Source organism: Protopterus annectens, chromosome 1.part0 (assembly GCF_019279795.1).
Source record: "Protopterus annectens isolate FY-2018-M chromosome 1.part0, PAN1.0, whole genome shotgun sequence".
NCBI classification, from domain to species: Eukaryota; Metazoa; Chordata; order Ceratodontiformes; family Protopteridae; genus Protopterus; species Protopterus annectens.
This window is the reverse complement of record NC_056725.1, coordinates 780772506-780798685: the sequence shown is the minus strand read 5'-3', so window position 1 is coordinate 780798685 and position 26180 is coordinate 780772506. Positions and strand designations below refer to the sequence as shown.

The 26180-nt window shown below is 37.8% G+C and overlaps 1 protein-coding gene across 1 annotated transcript in view; it reads right to left on the bottom strand.

Annotated features, from left to right (window-relative positions):
* Positions 1-26180, bottom strand: part of LOC122794524 (inositol-tetrakisphosphate 1-kinase-like) — a 721296-nt gene that overhangs the window by 327145 nt on the left and 367971 nt on the right. The window contains exon 5 of the mRNA XM_044062994.1: positions 6397-6495. Coding sequence (XP_043918929.1) covers positions 6397-6495 — 99 coding nt within the window. The remainder of the gene's footprint in view (positions 1-6396; positions 6496-26180) is intronic.

Below are 26180 nucleotides of genomic sequence, written 5' to 3'. Positions count from 1 at the left end.
GGCCATCTCTAAAGTAGGGGCAGGCAGCTCAAAAACCACCACATTTAAAAGTACAACATGGACTGGGCACATGGGTGGTAAAATCCAATTCCATCACATAGCATCGGAAATCTCAAAGCACTAGCAACTAAATAAGAATGCAGCTAAATAAGAAGTCCCACTTCCCAGTTCCCCCCACTAACTAGCCAGGCTTAACTCCTTTTCAGTCAAAAAGGAATGGTTATAACTAACCATAGTCAAGAAGAATTAATGTTGTTGTTGTTCCTTCGGCTTTTCCCGGTTAGGGGTCGCCACAGCGGAACTCCGGTCTGCTAATGACTGGCAGTAGATTTTCACAGCGCCGAGGTGCCAGCTCGACACCCAACCTTCAACAAAGGCATGCCTATTCACGCATGTCTTTTGAATGCCACATAAACTGCGGGGAGGACATGCAGACTCCACACAGAGGGCGCTCCAGCCGAGAATCAAACAGGAGAACCTCTTGCTGTGAGGCGACAACGCTACCGCTGCACCTTAAGAAAAAAAAAAACAAAGTAAAAAAATAAAATAAAACAGACTGCAATGTAATAACAGCAAACATAAAAAATAATGTAAGTATTCAAACGTAAATGAGGAAATTCAATCTAAACTCCACTGCCATCACACACAGCAGCATTGATCGCACAACACTTACAACTAAATAAGAATGCAGTTAAATAAGAAATTCAGCGGCTTAACTCTTCTCACTAATTAGCTAGATTTAACTCATTTTCACTTAGTGAACAGAAAAATCATGTATTCAAACTGGCCCAGGCCAAGAACTTTTAAAACTTCAAGAAAAAAATAAAGGCAAAACAAAATTTAAAATAAAACAAGCCTTAAATGAGGAAATGCAGTGTCAAATCCCCAGCGGTTACACAGCAGCAGCACTAACATCAAGCACTCGCATCAAGAATCAGTTCTAGGTTCCACACCCTACACACGGCCTGGAGGTTATCCCAGAATAAAACATATGTAGAGACAAGATAAGAGCTGATGAATTTCTAAGCATAGCATCACTCATCATTGTCATCACTGTTAAGGTTAATCAAATTCTTGATCACCCAGTCAAGAATAACTTCCATGTCTACTCTAAGATGGTTAAGAGCAAACACAGATTCCTGAGAAAATGAGAGGTAGGGCTGAATAATCACCAAATTATGAGCCTCCTGAATGTATAATGTCTTCCAAAAGCAACATGTACATCATCAATATAAGGGGGTAGTGGGTTGTAATCCTATGGTATATCACAAGTAAGAAGGTAAGACAATGATGACTTAGTCCGTTATGCTGGTCTCTGCGTATATCAAGAGCTGTAAGAGACAAACCAGTGTAGTCCAACAATAGTAGTAGCACAGTGCTGTTCAAATGGTTAAGAAATAATACTGAACCCTTGCCATAAGGAGGTAATTAGTGACTTTGATTAGAGTAACCTCAGTACTACATCTTTCTCTAAAGCCAGACTGGAGAGGATCATGGATAGCATTATCTCTCAAATAAAACTCCAAATGAAGGTACACTACATTCTCCAAGATCTGACTGACAAATGGAAGACTGGAGATAGGTGATAACTAGTTATATTGTCCAAATCCTTTTTAAGGACTGGAGTAGCAATGTCTCATTTAGCTCTTTAGAGAACACTACATCCTAAAGTGAGGTGGTGACATTTTTGTACAAGGCTAGGTCAACAACCAGCAGGTATGTACTACAAGCCAAATTGTGCTGGATCCGATGAGAGAATAGTGTTACACATATTGAAAAGCATGGAGATGTATTTCCAATGATCCCATGATAAATTCAAGGCAAATTAGTCTTCTGACCATTATTGTCTTGTCAGTACCCCCACCCTTAGACAGCACCTCCTTTTCCAAGGCTATCCAGGCTAGACAAGCCAGAGATGAATTTGTGAATACTCATCCAATTATTCAGTTAATGTTTAAAGGAAGATAATGTAACACACTGCTTGATTTACAATGGGAGTCTACTGCAGAGGTGGGAAAGGCACTGTCCACTGAACCTCTCACTCCACCATGTTTTATTTATTTGCCGATGGTTTTAGTGGGACTAATAGATCTGTAGAGGAACAAGAGATCCATGACACCTGAATCACAGTCATGAACCTGATAATTGTACTTTACTTGCTTTTGGCCCAGGATATGACTGAAAAACATACATTGTTATGAACACACTTACCAGCTTAAAACATGAGAAATTAAGTAAATGGAACATTATGTCCTTCCATAATGGTTAATATAAAGCAATCTCAGAGGAACATGTTGATGTAGTATAAATAAACGAACAAACAAACAAATAGTAGACAGCTACATCTAAGGCAGATATACAATATAGGGATTACCTTGCTGCAGTTTCTAAAGGAAAAATAAAACAAAATAAAACAAATACACGTGCAGACCCGGACCCAGGAGATTAATGTTACACGATGTTACTGTAAACAATTTATACAATAAGGGGATACTGGGACACATATGCAGATGCTTTCCAAATATAAAAAAATAAAGTTTTTTTATTTGCATAAACTGCTGGTGAGATGCTACTAGGGACAGCATATGTACTTCTGAACTGATATCCAGAAGAGTAGCTAGGGTGGGTGGAAGGGGGCAGCAACTCTAGGCACAACGTATTAGGGGGTGTAATCAGCAGACGTGGCTCAGTCCATAGTACAGCAGGGGCATTCAGTTTTGTGCTGGCATTTCTGAATGCTAGTACTGAAATGAAGTAGCTGTGTTTGCTGTGCTGAGTCCCTTGCTTCATGTGTGGCATAACTTGCCGCAAGACTTGCTACAGTTTTTAAAAGTAGAAGATTTATTTTATTTTTCTCTCAAACTGAGTTGCAGAGGGACATGACTTCTTATTAAAGGAGCACTGAATAAGGAATGAGTGCCAGATGGTTGAACAGACATTTCTTTGGCCTTTTTTTATTTTTGCTCCACAACATGAGTGGACAGACAACAGATCATGGAGTGGCACCAGGCTGTAGGTAAGCCAGTTACAGCTTTGCTCCCATCCCCATTTATGAACAGACAGACAGCAGCTAGATAAAAGCAGTCCTGAAAGAAAAAGGCAAACAACATAAAGCAAGTCTTTTCTTGCCATGAATATGAATCTTCATGCTTTATTTGCTTTACTTTATACATCGATTTTATTTAGCTATGCCTGTCTCTTAAGGCATCTTTTGTTTCCATTGGATATGAACTCCAGTTCCTTTCCCTTCTTCTCTAAAGTCTGCATACTACACTGTCATTGTTTCTCTTCATATAAACACTTTCTACAGACATCTCTCATTATTTGCCTTTTTCAGGGCCACTTTCATCTGTCTGTGCTCCATCCTCACATAGATGAGATCACAGTCGTCAAACATGGGTACAACTTTTTGCTGTAGAACTTGTTGAAGTCTCATACATGCATCCACAGCAATCTGTGTAAAAAAATCCTCACATTACCTTTCAGTCACCCCCCCCCCCCCACTCACATGGAATTTCAGACACAAAGTTTTTACACATCTGTCTTTCAAAGGAGTTTTCATTGTAGACTTTCAACTTAATTTCCTTGAGATACCTCATTTTTTTCTTTGAGATGCACAAATTAATTTAACAACTTGCAATCTGTCATCTGGAGACCCTAGGGCATGCCAATGACATTGCATACACCGCTTATCTGGAACAGCATATTTTACTCCAGTTAGTTTCATGAACTTTTTATACACAGCAGCATGATTTTGGGGAAAGTTAAAAAAATCTATACACAGACTCCTGATCCACTGGATCTGGGAGCACTAGCTAAGTCAGGAAGTCTTTGGTCATTCGAGAAGCATTGGAGAAATGTGGACTCCAGGCACCTGCCTTGACCAAAGCCTACAGAACATGGCATCATGCTTGCTATCCAAAAAGGGAGAGTAGTAGGAGCCTTCAAAAATCATCATCCCCAGTGGGATGGCAGCAGGCCCTTTGGCTTTCATTTCTCCCTCCTAGCAGCTTCTGTCACCAGGAAAAGAAGATATCAAAGGCCTATAGCAGGGCAACTGGATCTATGATTGTAGGCGATGGGGCGGGGAGACAGAAAGGAGCATCTACAATGCAATGCTGATGTTCATAAAATGAAGTATATAAAATGTTTACAGTAATGTGTGAGATAATATTACTACTTTTCTGTGCTGTTAACAATTTTAGATAATAATGCTAGTGTCAATAAAATGAATATAAATTCCTTCAAGACAATGCAGTTTTACTCATTATATTTGCATGGTATGATTAAATTATACCTTTTATACTGAAGTGCGCTTCTTTTTATCAGTAATAAACTTTGTGATGCATTTCATTATGTGGCCTTAAAACAAACTATGAGGTATTTCTGATTGTTACAGACTGACTTCAGGAATGAGATGCAACATTTTGTATCTTTAATGGTCCTAAAACTATACATTTTCACATTTTTCAACTTTTGGACATTAAGTCATTTATGCAGAATTCCTCTAACCTTACATTCTTATCTCTTATGTCTTACCTTCTAATCTGTTTTCTTTAAATCGTATCTCAGCATGTGTTCTGATGTGCAGGAGTTACTTGTTGGAAAGAAATGACATTTAAGTGTACATAGCCTGTCATCAGACAAAAGGAGCTAGGGCAAATTCTGCCATTATTTCTAAGTGGCATCTCAGACTACAGGGCTTTAATCAGGCTGATTCAGAGTGATTTAAAAACAAGTAAAATGGCACTCATGTTTCTAACATCACAATGCAGTGTGAAGAATATGGGTCCAATCAAGCAAAGATAAAATAACCTAAAATAATATCCAGCATTTTTAAAACAGGGTTCATCAGTAATATATTAACCAATAACCAGAAAATTTGCAACAAATCAGTAACAATTGATCTGTAACAAAAAGGTAACCAAGTTCTTGAACAGCGCAAAACCCGTTATGTTTAAGACGTAGTAATTCATGTTGTATCCTTGCAGTAAGTTATATATTAATTTATCTCAAAGTTCCACCTGATAATAATAAGAAAGCCATAGTGTAGAACTATTTTTCTATGGAGAAATTAGTTTTTTACATTTCAGTGCTAAGACTACACACCTGTAACTGTAAAATCACAGGTTACATGTATACTCTTCCAGCTAAACTGTGAGATGACATAGCTATGCATTGATGTGTAAATATGTACAATGAAACATTATCTCACAAAACATTAACAAACATAACTGATCCCAGAAAGTCTAGCACTCAGACCTTTAAATCCTTGAACAAATAATACACAAAGAGCCTCAAAACACACACAAGTCTTTTATACATAGCGCAGTCTTTTTTCACCCCAGTTAGTGAGAGCAAGTGTCCAGATTGTGTTCTCTATGTATACCAACTTTGGGGTCATACTAACTTGAAGAAAACAGAGAAGGGTAAAACGAACTTATAACTGACCTTCTTCCACTTCAGCAAGAACATCACATCACTCAAATCTGTAAGACAGTGCTAGCATTCCTTTCATTTGAAACACTGTAACAACAGCCTTCCTGCTACGATGCTCTGAGCGTCTATGTTACCGGACTCATCAAATAATAGATTTCCCTGTGCATGCCGTCCTCAACTGTCTGGGCCGTGTATTCTGAGAGATGAAAATATGTCGGTGTGTGTGTGTGTGTGTGTGTGTGTGTGTGTGTGTATGTGTGTGTGTGTCTCTGTGCTTGTGTTTATAAACGCATGCATATCTGTACAGGGAGAGGTTAATGAAGATCTTGTCTTTCGTTCTGATCCTGAAAAAATGCACTAACTAGATAGCCTACGAAATTACATATTTGTCAGTTTGTTGATTTTTGATGACTGCTTTGGGTAGCTTTAGTACTTTTTATTAGCTGAAAATAATGTTACAATTCATGCTCTGCATGAGAAACCTACATATAATCACATCCTCCAAGAGTATGTCTCAGAATGTTGAGACATGAACATCACAGCTCTCCCATAGTCATTGTTAACTAAATCAGGACTGCTGAGGTCATGCATTGAATCTATTGTGGAGTTAGAAAATAGGGAGACGAGTTTTATTTTATTTTTATTTTCATTTGCTTCATTTTCCCTAATATTGTACATATTTGAAATAGATGTATTTAATGAGGTGGTGATGGGGGCTTGTCCTTGCATCAGAAGATGCAGGGTGACGTGTCCCCTGTAACAAAAACAAAAATATTATTTTGTATATTATGTGATCTTGGAAATGCTACTGTTTTGAGACTGCAACCTCTAATGATTTAAACATTTTTAATTAGGTTAATTGCATGACAACTATATGACACATTGTTATCATAATCAGTCTGTGCTACTTCATTATTTTGCAATTAATAAGCTAATTAATCATATATCATTACTTACTAATAGGAAATGTAAGATATGACTCTCTTAGGCACTTCTGAAGCTCCTCATAATCAGAAGAATTTATTTCCACATAAGGCAGGGAGCAAATAGAATCACCTGATAAGAAAAAAATGAGTTACTTCATAAAGGCTTATAATGTACATTAAAATATAAAAAATCTGTAATAAATTACAGTTCAACATAATGGTAACTATAAAAACAGAAAAAGGAACAGGCAACCAGAGTAACATGACCACTAACTACGAAAAAAGCTTAAGCAGCTTTTATTATTAAAGTAATTCTTTACAAGACAAAATAAAACACGTATAATGTTAAAAAAACCTTTACTGAATAAAAAAGCAAGGGTTTTGAAAAAAAAAGGCATGATCTAATTAAAAAAAATATTGAATGCAATTTCATGCATGGTATTCCAAAGGCTAGTCTTTTTTTCTGTGCTTTAACTTTGACTAAATATTAATTACATCAAAAAAAACAGTTCCATCTTCATCTTGAAGGACAGTCTGTCAATGGTACTTTTGTAGGTCAAGTTTGTCAAAATTTTCTCTAACGTTTGGAATCATGGGGGGTGGGGAGTGCTGAAAACCTCAGTTCTTATTTAGGGTGCTATTTGCTACAAGCTGTTTTTTTAACCTGCTTTCATGGAAAAGTAGTTTAGCGTGCATTTCACAAACATGATTTTGCACATACCTTGACAAAAACAAAATATAGGCTTGCAGTAATTAATGTTTTCCATAAATATTACATTTTCTGAATACACTCTATTGTCAAAAGTTACTGGGTTTTTCATATCATTTTTATCATTGTAGGTTACTTATTTTTATTGCATGTTTTATCTTAATAGAGATCAAACTGACTATTATGTAATAAATATATCCAGGACCATAGTCCTATACATACACAGATATTCTCATATTTTACTTTCTAGTTTGCTTTCTTTTAACAAAATGCTGTTTACTTAAAGACCAAAGTAACAAAAAGTTTTAATATGCTCCTTGCAAGTTTTTTTTTGAACGCCTGTTTCCTTGTCTCCTGCTCATTTATTGTCTGTGAATAGCTCCACAAATAGAATCTGTTAAATTGTGAAAGTGTGTTTCTATCTATATAGATTGATAGATAGATAAAATCAAACACAATCACCTATAACGATTAAGGTGACAACTTCAGTAAATTTTAATGCAAACTAGTTTCTCTTACAAAGTAACCTTCCTCAGTGTGAAACAAATATTAATACAAGTCCTCTATTTACACTATTCATTCTTTGTCACATACACTATCCATTCTTTGTCACTTGACTTCCCCTAATTAGTCACACTTCATTTACCATTTATTAAAATGCTCATTTAGCACTGGTTTAAACATAGCCACAGGTATTGACAATGCATCGTCTTTCTTTTCTGTACAAACTCCTGTGTAATGCATTGTTATTTAGTATACCCTGCGACACATTACCGATCACAATAATAACAAAAAATCCACCTGCATGTTCTTTAAGATGTTTAAATGATACTCTCTAGTTTTTATCCTAATCCTATTCTTAGATTTCCTAGCTGTCTGTCTAATGTAAAACAAACCTCAGCCTAACATGTGTAGGATGTTTGGTTTATATATATATATATATATATATATATATATATATATATATATATATATGTGTGTGTGTGTGTGTGTGTGTGTGTGTGTGTGTGTGTGTGTATTTTGTATATATATATATATATATATATATATATATATATATATATATATATTGTATAGTTACAGTTTGAAAGAGCAAGCACTCATATGGGTGATGCTTTTTCCTGTGATAAAAAATATTCACATTAGCAAGCATTCTTAGGATCTTGGGATGTTACTAGGCTAATGTCCCTGAGGCCCTTACAAGCCTAGCTGAGAGTTTATCCCCAAAAAGAAAGCTCAGCCAGCACCTGCCACCCCTGTCAATGAGGGACAGAGGTGGAACCCCTGGGACAAATTTGTGGTTTCTCATCCACTCATCAAGGTTGTGCTTGAAGACAATCAGCGAGGTGCTCTGTTAGACATGTATGGGAAGTCATTCCAGAGATAGGGCAGCCTCTGGGAGACAAACCTGTCTCTCCAGCAGGTTTTGTTGATGTTGCATATTAGATTCAGGCCTTTTGAGTGAGTAATGGGTGAGGAGTTAGACTTACAGATATGGAGTATCTCTAGTAGTGCAGGGTCCAAGATTGCCTTGTAGGTGAGACACAGATCACCAGTGAGCAATCTGTATGATACCAAATAGAGTGATAGTGATTTGAGCCTAAACACGTAGGACAGGTGTTGAAGGCCATGTATTCTCTTTGTGAGGTATTTCAGTGGCCTTTCCAGTTGGTGCAGATGTCTGGAGAGGTACATACCAAATGGGGCCTTATACTCAATTATTGGTCTAATGAGGGAGTAGTATAGAAAGGTAATAACCTCCTTTTTTCTAGATGCACTCTCTTTACTTATGAGATGAACCAGGTAAAAGGCTTTTCTGACCACTGCCATTACATGATGGTCGAATGTGAGATTGTTATTAACCTGAGTTCCCAGGTCTCTCACCACAGGTTGTGTGCTTAGGGGGTTGCCGTTGATGTGGTAATTAGTAGTGGCATGTTTTTGCTGAATGACATAATGATACATTTTTTTGCATTTAGCTTAGATCATGACTTTGATGCCAGTCATTAGCTGCTGTGAGTCCCTCTTGCAGTATGTTAACATCATTTGGGGAGTCAATGGCAGTGTCCAGCTTACAGTCATCAACAAACTTGGTCAGCCACAGGCCCTTTGTCTTTGCCTGGACTTCTGAGAAGTAGATGTCAAACAGTTGGAGTCCCAGAACAGATGCCTTGGGGAACTCCACTAGTGAATGGTCTGCTATCAGAGGTGGAGTAGCCTATTTTGACTTTGATGGTCTTGTCAGTGAGCCAGTTGGCCACCCACCTGATGAGATAGGGCTTTATGCCAAGTTGAGTTAGCTTTTTGATGTTACCTGAGTAGGAGATTGTGTCAAAGGCCTTGGCCAAGTCAAGTTAAGCTGTATGCACTGACTTTCACTCATCCAGGGCCTTGGTGACAGTCTCAAAGAAGTCAACCAGGTTCAACAGGCAAGATCTGCCCTTGACTAATCTGAAGTGGGTGGGGTCAAGTGCTTGGAGATTGCCTATGTCCTTGTTTATGAGATTCATAATAATACGTTTCATAGCTTTACAGATCAGACTTGTCAAGCTAATGGGGCAATAGTTTCCAGAGTTAGTAGTGGCACCATCTTTGTACAAGGGTATACAATGGTAGCTCTCCACTCTGCTGGAATAAAGCCTGTACTTAGGCTGTGGTTGAATAGGGAGCTCAATGGTGAAGCCAGTTCTTGCTGGAAATAGTGCAGAATACAGCCTGGGATACAATCAGGTCCCATGGAATCTGTGTTCTTTGCCTAGTGTAGGGCCTTTAGTATCTGATAATTCAAATGGAGGTTTTGCCAGCTGCCTTTTGTATGAAATTGAGTTGCATCGGGGTAAGGAACATTCGCCCTTACTTTGCTGTTGTGCAATGTCCGAGAAAGTATATATAATTATCAGGGAATATGAAGGACACAACCAATGTTTTTCCAAGGGGTGTAAGCAGGGACCCTCACACCCCCTGCTAATTATATTCTGAGGTCACTCAACAGTGGTCATAAACCCTTCATTAGTACAACTTCAATTTTGTCCATATTTTGTGTTTAGGTATTTGAGTTTAGACATTTTTTGTTGATATTTTGTGTGTAGATATTTTTCTGTTTAGATTATTTTAAGTAGACCCATATACATTACACACACACACACCATATATATATATATATATATATATATATATATATATATATATATATATATATATATATATGCACACACACACACACACACACACACACACACACACACACACACACACACACACACACACACACGCACACTCTTTCCCCACACACATATAGAGAAGAGATACATATACATGCCCCCCTCCACCACCTTAGTAAAGGGTGCTAACCCTAACCCTAATGCTACCCCTTCCGACAACCCTCATCTTACACCTTAAGGCCATTATATCCTTCCTGTAACACTGGAAAAAATACACGGACCGAAAACTTTAAATGCTTAATCCAAGAGCCAAACACACATTAACATCTCCTTTTTACATAGTACATTTTCGTCTTCCAAGCCAGAAAGACTTCATCAGATGCACATTGTTTAAGTAAATCACATTTATATAACGTACATAAATGAACATAGACCAATCATTTTATTCCAATTAGTTTAAAAACAACCAATAGGTTGAATGCTTCATGTCACATTCATGAATAATTCATTTATTATCATCATAATTTATTTCCTTGAACGTCAACTTCCTAATAAAAATGTTCTTGCTGTTGTAATACTTAATTTAATAAAATATATTAAATGAATAAAACCAGACTCTAGGTAAAAAAACAAACTATTATCATTCTTGTTAAAACATTTTCATAAAACAGTATACAATTACTCTAACTATTAAATAAATAAATACATATATTAATTCATAAAAAATATTTAATATTATAGTATATATTGTTATAACTTGAATGAATTTTGTATTTTAGAAACTGGATTAAAATGTATATTCAAAACAAATATTCCATGTTTGTTTTGTTTACTTAGCAATAAAGGAATGGGTTATGGTCACTCACAACTTAGCAGATCTTAACTTCAGAACGGGCAGAATAGAAATATATTCATTTAAGCCCGGTTTATTCCCTGCATCTAAAGTCAATTGCCACCATAACTCCCTCACTTCAATTCTCTCTTCCCATGGTCCACCCCTACCATCACATTTTACTTGTTCTAAAACCAAGAAGGTTAAAGTGGCTTGTGTACATACAGTCAAATGTTTATAAAGTGCATTAGTGTCTTTTTTAATAGATATATCATAATAATGTTCGTAAATCCTTCTTTTGAGTTTTCTCTCAGTTTTACCTACATAGAAGGATTTACAAACTGTGCAAAATGCAAAATAAATAAGTCCTTTTGACTCACAATTATAATATTCTTTGTTAACCAGCCATTTTTTCTACTTTCCAAGTAGAATTTGTCTTTATTTATAATATATTGACACTGACTACAGCTGCCACATTTGTAGGTACCCACTTTATTCCTAGTTACCTTTTTAGATTTATTTTCCAATAATAACCTCAAATTACTTGAGTTTTTATATATAACCTTTTGTGGGCCTTTGGGTATTTTTTCTATGTCTATGATGGCTATGAAGCGTTCCCATTCCTTCAAAAATTTTTTCTTAACTATATTGTTAATACCATTATATTCTAACACTAAGTTTTTTTCATAATTCATATTAGTATTGTCTTTCTGTGAGATTCTTATTTCATTTGTATTGTTTCCTGAAACAATAGGTTTAAACCTATCCATTCTACCTTTTAATACTTCTTCCTTTATATCTTTAACAAAATTAGGGGGGTAACCTCTTTCTTTAAACATAGACTCCAGAAGGTTACATTCTTCCTCAAAGTCAATATAATGGTATTAACAATACAGTTAAGAAAAATTTTTTGAAGGAATGGGAACGCTTCATAGCCGTCACAGACATAGAAAAAATACCCAAAGGCCCACAAAAGGTTATATATAAAAACTCAAGTAATTTGAGGTTATTATTGGAAAATAAACCTAAAAAGGTAACTAGGAATAAAGTGGGTACCTACAGATGTGGCAGCTGTAGTCAGTGTCAATATATTACAAATAAAGACAAATTCTACTTGGAAAGTAGAAAAAATGGCTGGTTAACAAAGAATATTATAATTGTGAGTCAAAAGGACTTATTTATTTTGCATTTTGCACAGTTTGTAAATCCTTCTATGTAGGTAAAACTGAGAGAAAACTCAAAAGAAGGATTTACGAACATTATTATGATATATCTATTAAAAAAGACACTAATGCACTTTATAAACATTTGACTGTATGTACACAAGCCACTTTTACCTTCTTGGTTTTAGAAGAAGTAAAATGTGATGGTAGGGGTGGACCATGGGAAGAGAGAATTGAAGTGAGGGAGTTATGGTGGCAATTGACTTTAGATGCAGGGAATAAACTGGGCTTAAATGAATATATTTCTATTCTGCCCGTTCTGAAGTTAAGATCTGCTAAGTTGTGAGTGACCATAACCCATTCCTTTATTACTAAGTAAACAAAATAAACATGGAATATTGGTTTTGAATATACATTTTAATCCAGTTTCTAAAATACAAAATTCATTCAAGTTATAACAATATATACTATAATATTAAATATTTTTTATGAATTAATATATGTATTTATTTATTTAATAGTTAGAGTAATTGTATACTGTTTTATGAAAATGTTTTAACAAGAATGATAATAGTTTGGTTTTTTACCCAGAGTCTGGTTTTATTCATTTAATATATTTTATTAAATTAAGTATTACAACAGCAAGAACATTTTTATTAGGAAGTTGACGTTCAAGGAAATAAATTATGATAATAATAATAAATGAATTATTCATGAATGTGACATGAAGCATTCAACCTATTGGTTGTTTTTAAACTAATTGGAATAAAATGATTGGTCTATGTTCATTTATGTATGTTTCTGGCTTGGAAGTCGAAAACGTACTATGTAAAAAGGAGACGTTAATGTGTCTTTGGCTCTTGGATTAAACATTTAAAGTTTTCGGTCCGTGTATTTTTTCCAGTTTTTGGTTTTGGTTATTGTTTTTTTAAACTGGAATTTGCCTTATTGTGAGTTCTTCCTGTAACACTGCCACTACACAAGACAGACTCAGGCACACAAACATTCACAAACACACACAGACACAAACAGCACTACGTCTATCTCCTAACCTAACCTTTACCCAAAATACACAAAGTCGCACACAAACAACACCTATCCTTCACTCATCGCCAACCCTAACCCTAACTCACATACACACACACACACACACACACACACACACACACACACACGCATGTACACACACGCACACACACACACACACACACACACACACACACACACACACACACACACACACACACACACACACACACATACACACACACTTGCACCCTGCCAACCCCACTTACCTGTATCAACATTCCATACCATTGACAAAGCCACTGTTTGGTCATCCACACCACTGACATTAAATCACACCCCTACATTTGTCAAACAAACATATGTTCGGTCAAACACAGGAGAACCGTATATACAGATATATCAATGGTATGATGTCTTTAAGGGGTCATTTACATATGTGTTACAGTCACACTTCTTCTTCTTCTTCTTTCGGCTTTTTCCCAGTTAGGGGTCGCCACAGTCACACTAAGATGACTTAATAAGCATGGTATCAAGTGTGGGAACCATTTTGTGTGAGATCTCTTAGACAGAAAAAACTGTGGACTACAATCTTTACATAATAGCCCTATGGAATTGGAGATACAAACAGTGAAGGAAGAAAGCTCATACAGCAATTCACACCAGCATTGTCACCAACTTTTATGGTAGATGGCATGAAGAGTAAGACAGATGCCATGGGGAAAATGTAAGTGGTAACACAACACGATGGCATGGATCTGTCATTTTCACTTTGGTAGTGGGGGTACACTAGGCACCTACCTAGGAAAGGACATGACCCTCTGCGTATGCTGACCCTGAGGCATGACAATGCTTTGAAAGGGAAATGTAATAGGTTGTGTATAGTAGTACATGAGGGAAAGAACCAGGAAGGGGTGTAGGGAAGTCAGGGAAGTCATGCCATTGTTGTTGTGAACATGGGAGGGGGATGTGTAGACCACTGTAGGGGCCTTCTAATTGGCTGCATAATGCATAGGTAAATAACCTCTACATCCTGACGTACACACCAACTGAATGACATGTGGAGTCCATAGGTGTACAAGATTTGCCATGGGCACCTGAGAAAGACAATGGCTGCAAAATGTCACAGCTCAGGAAATAGAGGTGCTACTGCAGGGACTTTGCACATGTGGCATATGCATCCTTAGCAAAGGTGCTGTGAGCAAGCTTTATCAGGCCTAGGTATGGCAGGGAGTGGCACAAGATCTAAATGCTGGGGGCAGCAATAATAGTTTTCTGCAACAGGTGCAGTGAAAGGTAATCAGTATGACATTCTCTGCATACAATAATTCATTTGATGTTGCTAAAGGCATGTCCATCACAGGAAATTGTCTGCCAATACAGAAGCCAGAAGCAACTCACTGAGATGGAGGATTTCCTTGTCTGGGAACACTGTAGGGACTCTTATACCCTGGGGTCACTTGGATTTAGGAGATGAGCTGGCAATGACCACCCAAGTCTCAGCAGAAGACACACAGTTTAATATTACCTAGTACACATCTGTATGGTACAGTGTACCATAAGTGTGATGGGACTGATTAACCAAGGACCTTCAGTGTACTTCTCCTTTCAGGCACCTTTTGTCTGCACCTGTAATGGCCTATATATCAACATATGTATGTTTCCATATGCTATACATATTTCCTGTTGGTTATCATTATATATACCATGGGGGCAAACATATAACTGAGCAAGTTCATGCTTTCACAGAATCTATTATTGGAGGGACCAGCTCAACAGGACAGCATGTGCATGATGTGATGTCAGCAGGTCACCAGTGAATGATGATGATAATGACAATGTGTACATGGCAGAGCCAATGATACAGCAGCACTACCAGCAGCACTGCTGTAGAAGGGCTTCCCCACATCCTCCATATCAGAGACCCCTATGGAGGTACAGACTTACCCTTCACCCTCACAGGTTCGTGGAGGACATCCTGTAACTTCGAGCTCCTCCAGGGCTAAGCATGAGTACCCAGCCCACATTGCATTTGAAGTTCACAGTGACTCTGATGTGTGCATGTCCACCCTAGGGGAGAGGTGTAGGGTATTATGGCACTGCCTTTACCTTGGATCTCTCCCTGATCTGGATGTGCAACACTTGGCATAAATCAGCAGAAGTGCAGGTCAGTGATAACGATGCAGACTTCTGCTACCAACAGCACTGTGGAGATGATGAATGTGTTCTGTAGTTTGCTTGATAATGTGCAGCGATTATATGGTGACACAGAATTTACAGACAGGGAACAGATAGTACTTCTGAGGTCACTGATAGCAAATGTTTCCTCTATGGATGCTTTGATGAGACACTTGGTAACTGCCTTCCATAGTAACTACCCACCAGTTTGCCTCTGCAGACTATGTAGTTTATGGCCATAAGATAGACCAGATTTGAGGCTTCTGGCCATATCCTGACTATACATAGGTTACATAGACTGTTGCTTTGATGGTGTCATTGCCAGCTATGTAGCTATGGGCATGCAACCTATGATCACTGGTCATTGATGATCTCCTAATCTTGGGAGCTGATGCTTCTTAGGCTGCACAACTGGAATGCCTCCCCAGGCTACTTACAAACATAGTTCTGTCCCTTTGATGTCCATGATGGGCACATGGAGCATCATTCTTACTCAAAGTTGTTATCCAGATCATAGAGAACTTTGCTCTGTAGGCCCCCACTATAGGACAGCTCATTAGGGCACATGACCTTGTAGTTCTACACCTTCACTACCCCAGACTGCATTAAGCTGTAAGACAATAATCTACCATGCCAATGATCATGACATAGCTCTAGAGGATGTGATTCCTAAATCCCTACAACTCAGTACTAGAATAAGTAGCTATGGAATTCACTTCCTATGATCTTACCATATATAATAGCATTGTTTTCACTTGTTAATGTGTCCTCTTCACCTGTATAAATAATGAAGATTGTATCCTACCCACTGCATGACTTTGATTATGTCAGACACATAGCATGGCCATTCCATACACTCCTCCCTGCTTAGCCTGGGTGTGAAAATACATGCTTAATTTCATTTTCCATTGCTTATGTCATGGTCCAATAGTTATGAATCAGATGTGGCCCCTTTTTCCACTATCACAATATATTCTGCCCACTTCTCCCTCACCTAAGGTATAGCTGCTGCCTGTTCGTCTTCAGATTCTATATTTTACTCTTCAATTGCTATTTTGACTGCCAAAGTGGCAATGCTGGGAGGTTTCCCTGTTAAACTAGCTGTTTCCATACTGTCATATTATGCAACATTGCACACACTAAACTTTTGCCACAGTTTCTTTGATCCATATTGCAGAACCCTGTCTGACACGGTAAGACTGTGGAAGTATCCCTTGAGTTGTCTGAATACATACTCCACAGCACTGCATGTTTCAGCAAGAGCAGTTTTGTGCCCTATCTCTGCCATTGTCTAAGGGTTGCAAATAGGGTTTCATAGGTTCATAGGTAGGTACTAGGCTATTGGCCCTAGGACCTATATAAGCCTAGCCAAATGGTACCCTGGCTTTTGCCACTCAGGAAAATTATTTTCCTGTGCCTCTGTCAAGCAGAGCCACAGAAGTGATCCCCGGGGAGAATTTCCTATCTCCCATCCAATCATCAAGATTTTTCTTGAAGAGTGCTAACGAGGAGCTTTGTTTGATATAGATAAGTAGTTTGTTCCAGAGTATGGGAAGTCTCAGGGACAGGAATCTATCCCTCCAGCATGTTATGTTTATTGTGGTGACAAGGTTGAGGTCCCTAGAGCATGTAGCTTGGAGGAATTGGGATTTCTTTAAGTGGAGCATGTCCAACAGCTCTCGGTTTGACATAGCTTTGTATGTTAGGCAGAGATCACCTCTGAGTAGGCGATATGCGACAGAGTAAAGCTGGAGTTTTTTGAGACGGTCTGCGTGGGGCATCTGTTTGACACCAATAATCCTCTTTGTGAGGTATTTCTGCGGCCTTTCCAGTTGCTGTAGATGTCTTGCAAGGTACATAAGAAAAGGGGCATTGTACTCTATAATGGGTCTAATGAGTGATGAGTAGAGGGAAACAATGACCTCTTTTTTTCCTGGATCATCATCCAGAGAACTAAGGCATATCTAGCATCTGCAACAAACATCAATCACACCTTTATATGTGTTTTTATTTGTTTGCAAATAAGTGGCTTGTGTAACTCACCTATGTGTATCTACTGACTATATCATCCAGTTAGAGGCCCCCCATCGTGAACCTTTGGTATAGGGCAGATGTATGCCATATGTGTGAATCACTGGAATTGCCTGGGTAGCACACTGGCACATGATATTCAATGTCCTGGGTGCTACACACCACATAGCAGTTAAGGGTATAGAAGTCCTTCCTCTTGGTGTACCTCAATGTGTGTGGGTGGGCAGTTTATGGTTTCAAGGACCTAAGGGAAATGGACCTCATTACAAAACATCTGTACTGTAGTGGCTTTCTCCACTGTAGTTCTGGGCAATGAGATATGCTCTTCCATATGCTGAAGTATGATGACAAGGAACTGGTACATGCCATCAGAGGCTAAAACATGCAGTATATCCCTAACATGAGATCAGAGACTGAAACATGCAATATCCCTAGCATGATCCCCCAGCTCACAGGAATATGCCTGTAACTAAGATCATACCTCTAAACCTCTTAGTGTGAGAAATCTGGACAAAATCTAAAATAATAGGTTCATAGGTAGGTACTAGGTTATTGGCCCTAGGGCCTATATAAGCCTAGCCAGAAAGGTACCCTGTCTTTTGCCACCCAGGAAAATTATGTTCCTGTGCCACTGTCGAGCAGAGCCAATGGGGAACAAAGGCCTAAAAATAGAGACAGACATTAAATACTGCTCTTACCAACTTAGAAAGTTGGTAAAATAATATAAGTTGTGTTATTGTACATTTTCTGAATGATATAAAGTGTGAAAGAAATGTGAAACCCAAATGTTTGTCATTATCTGTTGATTTCAGTCCTAAGTGATTTGCCATAAAACCACAAACTTTATGAGGAACAAACCAAAATCATGAGGCAAAAATCTGGACATTCTGCGAAAATCTGGACAGTTGAGAGCTATGACTGAGAGAGTTAATTTAACACATACCTTTATGTCCACTTGCATAAGCAGTCTGTACCCCACTCTGTTCTTCTTATGGGGGACACAGTTTGACTAGGAAGACCTCTCAGTTGAGTCTGTTTAAAGAATTGTCTCATGTTCCTCCAACTCCCCCTGGTAACTCCCTCTCTGCTTCCTCATGAGCTTCACCTTTACACTCTTCTACTCATTTAAAAACAATTAGTAAAAAAAAAAAAAGATATACTTTTCACCTGGATCATACACCTTTGTAGGAAACATCTACTACTATCTGTATATCATCTATACAACCACCATCTCACCTCAAACATTACTAAGATTCCCCAACCTCAAAATACAAAAGACTTCAGACCAATCTCATTCCTGCTCTCCCTAAGCAAAATATATAAAAAGTTGTATTTAATCATTACACTGATTACACCTGCTTTCACTTCAGCAAAACAGACTTTGGCCTGGCCATATCACAGTAACAATCCTCTTCAACAAAACAAAAAACATTCTCTTAAACATGAACAAATGATTATTCACTGGAGCAATATTCATTGATCTAAATAAAGCCTTTGATTTGGCAGACCACAGCCTTCTTATAAACTCCCTTTTTTCATTGGGATTAGGCAACACTTCCTTCTCTTGTTCATAGACATCCTCGACAGCTCCCAGTTTAACTTCCAAATAGGCTACTACTTGTCCACATCCCACTATACTGAAGATGGGTGCTCCAAAGGAGTAATTCCTTTCCCCATTACTCTTCACCTTATTCATCAATGACCCTCCTGCAGAGCTCCCCCAGATCAATATTATTCTAGATGCAAATATCATGGTTATCCACAGATCAGGTATTGAGACTGACTCCATCAAAAAAGACTTTGAAGGACTTGTCTTCTAGCTACCTGACTGGCTCATAAAAAATAAACTAAATTTATCCTTAACACTAGAAAAACAAAGCCACACTCTTTTGGACGAAGTGAAGGCTTTACACAATATCAAATCAATAGATTATATAATGCAATGGCCAAGAGCACTTAGAAGCTATCACCAATTTAGATACCTTAGAGTTTGGCTAGCATAATACCTAGACTTCTACTTCCATGTTACCACAATTAAGGCCAAAATAAACTCACTACTGTGCTAGGTGTGCAAACTCTTCAACTTTCTATCTAGTCAACTCCTGGAAAAGTGTTCCTCCTCACCCATATTGAATAGCGTTTTCATCTCTTTGCATAGGATTCCACTAAGAATTTTAAATTGTTTCATGTGACCTCCAATAATATATGTACTTTCACCTCTCTTGCACCAAAAATGGAGTACCACTACTCAGTATTTAACAAAGCCAACTGGCTAGCAGTCAAACAAAGAAGTACCTTTCAACCTGTTAGTGTGATAATTCTGTACAAAGCCTAAAATAACGGGGGACAAAGGCCCAAAAACAGGGGCAAATATTAAATACTGCTCTTACAAACTTAGAAAGTTGATAGAATAATATAATTTGTGTTGTTGCACATTTTCTGAAGGATATCAAGTGTGAAACTCAAATGTATGTCATCATCTAGTGATTTCAATCCTTTGTGATTTGCCATAAAACCACAAATTTTGCAAAAATCTGGGCATTCTGCCAAAATATGGACAGTTGAGCGCTATGACCCTCCTAACTATATAATGTGATTACAAACTACTACAATCCCAAACTGTAACTAGGGTGAGGCAAATGTGGCAGATGCCCTAAGCATAAGCTTTTAGGGTGACAACTGATTGTTGCTGATGGGCTGAAATTGGAATTTGTGGGTAATATCACAGGTTTTTAAATGAATGCTGATACTGCATTTCTGTTTTCATTGAGTAGACTAATGTGTATGTGTAAGTGCAGAAAGGAGCTTTCTGTGGTCACAGTCATGTATCTCATCCTCCTTTTTGAAGAATTCTAGAGTAAGCCAAAAATAATTGGTGGGAAGGGGATTCAAAAGGCCCAAAATTAGGGACAAATTTAACTAGCCCTCTAACTGTCTTAAAAGTTGATAGAACAACAGGTTTTGCATCAACATGCATTTTCTGTACAATAAGAAGTTTGAAACTCTAACTTTAGTGTCTGCCATTGTCAACTGATTGTAATTCCGACTGATTTATTTATTTATATATTTGCCAACATAATTCACTGATCATTAGTGATCAATTTCAGGCTCAGCTCGAGTGGAATATAAAATATCTCACAAACAAAAAAAGAAAACTCAGAAATAAAATAGAAAAACATATATGTACATTCTAGCAAAATACAGTGTAATGTACAATTTAGACATTAGTTTCTAAAGTGGGCCATCCTTCAGTAATTCTGTAAGAAGAAAAGAGAAGTGAAAAGGAGATAGCAATACTATGTGAGGTAGTATGTCCTATGTTCAAACAGGACCATACGGCTCGGATGAAGTGCTTTTGGAACTGTATTCAGAACTTGGAAGTCAGTGTTGATTTCCTTTAGGTTGATGGGGAGAGCTGGGAGAATAATGTGTGTGCACTGTTGAGGGTTTTGCTTCTAAGGGTATTGTGAGTGTTGGTCTGGCTTGTTAGTTATGGTGATCTACAAGAAAACCAACAATTTTACAAGGGACAGGGCAGAATAAGGAATATTCTGCAAAATCAGGAACAATTAAGAGGTGCACTTATAGAATGAGACTGGAGCTTGAGTGGCAGTTTGCTTTTGCTTTTAGAAGCCTTTTTTAGGTGGGTCTAATATTTTGCAAAGATCTTTTTTGTTCTTCAATTTTGTGTTGAAAGCGACATCGGTCTGGTGAACTAGAACTGTTTAAGGTGCTAGGTGACCGAGCTATGGCTCTGACCATTGCATATCTCTCCAGTAGACTCCCCCCAAAAAACTTACACACCTTTCCTTCTCACCCGAGGAACCAACAACATAATGCAGATGACTACTTTTCAGTTTTAACCCCACACATTGTCAACCTCTCTCTCCCAGAATTCAAGAAATGTCTAAAAAAGTTCCTGCAGCAACAGGCTAAGTGTAAGTGCTTTTTAACAGGAGCTGTTCCCTGAGAACTTACTTCCCACTTCCCCTCACTCCTGTCTAAGTTACTCCACCGCACCACTCACCTCGACTCACATTTATTAAGCTTAATCTACCTGTTTACTCCCCTCCTCCACCTTCTATTTCCTTCTCCTGTCAATCCTCCTCTGTCTTTGCCCTCTGTTATGCCAATCACCTGCATAAATTATAAATACTCTACTGTGAAGATAAATTATATCAATAGAATTCTACCAAATGTTTTCTTATTTTACCTTGCTTGTAAAATTGTATGTTGGGGATTGGCATAAGGGGGTTTGGGACTGGCATAATAGTTAAGGTGTTTACCTCACAGACAAAAGGTACAAGGCTTGATTCTCACCTTTAAGGGGAAATTAGTTAAACTTAAAATAGTCCACAAGGACAACTATCTGCTGCCATCAAGTTACATATAAACTTCATGTATGGATGCTTCCTTCTACAACAATTTTCATTGTTTTTTTGAAAATCCTGATTGACAGGCATGTGACTAATTAGTTTTTAAATATACATTATTCTTGTTTTTTGGGGGCAGAGCTAAAATGGTTAATAATGATCAGTGCCCTTCTTTGTATAACAAATATAAGTTAAATAAAATAAAATAAAAATTACTTTTGATTCACATACCTATTTCCAGGCTTGACTTACCCCTTCACTTAACATACCTGTATGGGAGGCACTTTACATGATTTTCTGAATCCTCTCATCACACACAATTGTGAAACTGTTTAGTACGCAAGAAACCAAACCACATGGCCAAAATATTGGTGCCAGCAATAATTTAAAGAAATATCAACCCGTGAATTGGCCCTTTTTTTCAGAAGCAGAAGTAAACGCGTTTGTAAACCTGATTTTTTTTTTAAATAGCATTCATTAAAACCTGCATTTTTGCAATGCATAATATTATAATTTTGCATTTTTTCGGGCACTCACAGATTTTAAACTTGCGTTTTTGATAAGATGGATGTGGGATGCGATATGTGCTGTTGGGTATTCAAATGATAAGCTAATTCAGTGCACACCTTTTTTGCTGCATGTACCCACTTTACAAGAGCAATGACCATTAACACACACTGCACTGCTACAGCTGCTGCTACTCCTTGCTTGCCCACTGACCTATCTTTATGCTGCCTTTTGTATGTGCTGCATGCACCACTGTTTTCATTTACACAGCTGTATTGTGTTTCTGAATCACTCACACTATGCTCGGGGCCACTACCTGTCCTAATTTGTGCTACACTTTCTACTAAACATCTATCAGGCCTGATGTATGTCTTAATATACTGATCTATTGTAGTAAGTGCTGTTGTCAAGATTACCCATTTCTTAATGTAATGAAGCTTTTAATGATGTATATCAAACTGTGGCAAAATACATTTTTCTCAGAGATGTAATGTCATTAGTAACAAGCATACTGAAATTTTCCATATATAAAACCTAAAAACATGTACTGATGTATTTCACCTCTTTACACGTCACTGAATATGAACTTGACAAGGTTCCCCATAGCTGAGAATGAGTGCCTAACACTGAACTCCTTTATCACTGTTTTCCATAGAAAATCATTGCTAGTCTTTTTGTAAGTCTTACCAGAAATTCCTTGTGCTTTTCAGTTTCTCTTTTGTATATTATTATGGAGAGTGAGTGATGCTTGCAGACATCTGGGAAAAATGGTAATTTTAAAATTTTCATCAGGTTGAGCTCCTAATTAGCTGAACTCATTTAGTTGAGATTTAATCAAGTTGAATATCAGGGACTCCTAGGTAAACATTTTTGCTTTGTATCAGGTTGGTTCAGACTAATGTATGTCTTGGCCTGTGTCAGTGGTGTAGAAGGATAAAGTCCAACTATGGCCCACGTCAACCGAGTTTGAACAGCAGCTTGGGTACTTGTTGGCATAAGCAGACTGGATGGGCACACCCATTCTGGGAGGGAGGAGGGGGTGGTAGGGGCACATGCTCAGGACACACTATTATGCTTCAATATCCCTGGTAGAGGGTGGGGGTGGGGAACAACCCATGATGTTTTGCCTGAGGTTGGGTGGAGCATCTCATTGTCATTAGCGCCTCATGGAAGTCAAAGGTAGCTCAGTGCTGCTGACCAGTACATGTCCTGCTCTCAGGCTACGAGTGGGCATACATGGGGTAGTGAAAACAGTAGAAAAATGTTTACGGACAGCAGTGTGATGCTGCCTGCAGTCCAGGAGCTCCTTAATGGCCGCAGACATGATCCAGATATAGCAAGGGGATGGATAAAGAGAGTTCTGTAGACTAATACAATAATAATAGATGAGGAAAGAAGCTAGGAGCAGCAGATGGTCAGCTATGGGAAGCCAAAAAGGTGTAAAAGAAAAAGACTTATGGACATCCTATGGAGGATGAAAGCAAAACAGAATTTTGTATCTTTCATTTTAACAAGGTCTTCTAATAGTATGAAACTCAGGGCAAGAAAGGTTTATTTATCTGAGAGGTACTCTCTGAATATGAAGTATGGTGTGACAAGGTATGAGAGAGCAGTTTCTTGACAGTTTGCCATAATTAATGGCACCATTATTCACAATATACTACATTTTTGTGATTAAGATCTCCCCACAGCTGTTGTACTAGACAGCCAAAACTGATATTTGTAAGGATATTCAAGGAGTCTTTCTGCAGAACCTGTTGTCTTCACAGTTTGAATACAAATTACTGTTATCTTTCACCTCCTCGGAATCAGCTATTGTTTGATTTCAGTGGTCTGGAAGATTCTGCATTGGTCATCTTAAAGTCAAGAACAACTGTGAAAACACTGCTTGTAGTTTGCTCCTGTTATTACAGTATCTATTTTTAAACTGTAGACCAAATAATAAATACCTAGCACTGCCTTTCTGGATAAACAAAACTGCACTCTGATATGTTTACATGGATAAAATGTAACATCTGACTCTGGCTTAACTTCATAACTTGGTTTAATTAATGAAGCACTGTAAATAAATGTTTGATATTAATGTTAGTAGATGTTTGAAAGAATGGAGTAAGAAACATTTTTGTTAAATATGGGTTTAGGTTAATTCTCCTTGCTTCTGCACTATTGGAATTAATTTTTTGCTATTTAAAAGTGAGCACACCCTTAATTTAAATAAAATTACTTTCATTTTTTTATGTTGATTAGTTGATTAGACTGGCCACCCTGGAATCACTTTGACAATAGCAAATATATATATATATATATATATATATATATATACACACACACACACACACACACACACACACACACACACACACACACACACACACACACACATGGTGTATATTCCTTTACTGAGTTGCAGGTCATCAAAACTTAAACTGGCTGTGTTTTGCTCATGTAAAATGCAAGGGAACTGATCTTAATGGCCATTTATGCTTTGAAAGTAAACCTTGATGTCTTCACTTAAACACAGCTGAAAGTCCACTTATAAACTAATGAGATGAACTGCGTGGTTATAAAAATGTTTCATCAAGACAGAAGCTATAAGTTCAGGACAAGTCACAAATTAATAAATAAAACAAGTAGAACCTAAAATTCACACATTTTGACAGAAAGAGGTCTTCAGTGAGTTAATAGCGTGCTAAGCACTCATAAGTCACGGAAAATTCTATGGCTATATAGTCCACAAAAGGAATGACTTATTGATCTACCCTAATAAAAACATTTGTCATGAGTTAGTAACTAAACAGCAATATAGTTATTTCAGAAATGACATACCTTTTCACAACTTAAAGACAACTTTAGCTAACCAGCTATTCTAAAAAAAAAACTTCATTAAGCAAATAATTTAAACATAAATTCAGATAAGAATGCCAATTAAAAATGTACAATACCCATGTTTGGCCAGGACCTCAAAAGTCACTTCCACCTAAATTAAGTCATACGTTTACTGCCAGAAAACTTCCTCATCCAGCCAATACTACTGAGTCACCTCTTGAGTCCAATAGTGCTCCCACAATGTCCCCATGAACAACCAATTCTATCCACAGAGTTTACTAGGCAAGTAGAGAATATACGTAGGTTGCCAGGACATTCTGCCATATCTCAAACATACACACACACACACACACACACACACACACACACACACACACACACGCACACACACGCACACACATGTGCACATGCACCACAGACAATTTAGAGTCACAGATCCACCTTCTGCATTGTCTTCTGGATGTGGGAGGCAGCCAATGTACCTGGAAAAAAGACACATGAATGCAGACAAAATATGCAGGCTGCACTCATAAAGCACATTAGTTGAGAGCCAACCCAGGGAACCAATTTTTGTGAGGTGACAACACTACTCACTGTACCACTTTGCCACCCTGGAAAATCCTTTAAAAATGACACGGTTCATGCTGCATTATGTTTACTTGATGGCAGATGGAAATAATAACCCTATCATGTCAACCCTTTAAATGTATTTAACATTCTACCTCCTCTCAGCCTCATCTTTTCCTTACCTTTTATCACCTCTATATCTTCTTGAACAATTTTGTGGTTTCCCTTTCCACTACCCATCATGGTAGCCCATTCCATGGGTCCACCACCTTTTCTGTGAAGAACAATTTTAAGATATCAAGAGGGTGATTAGTCCCTGCAGTCTACTGCCTGTGCTCTCCCCTGTCCTGTCTCCTTTTCCATTTGCCCTTCTTGTTCATGATGAACCCTTCACATCTTCCTGACATGTCTTATCTCATCTGGTATCAGATATAAAGAACTA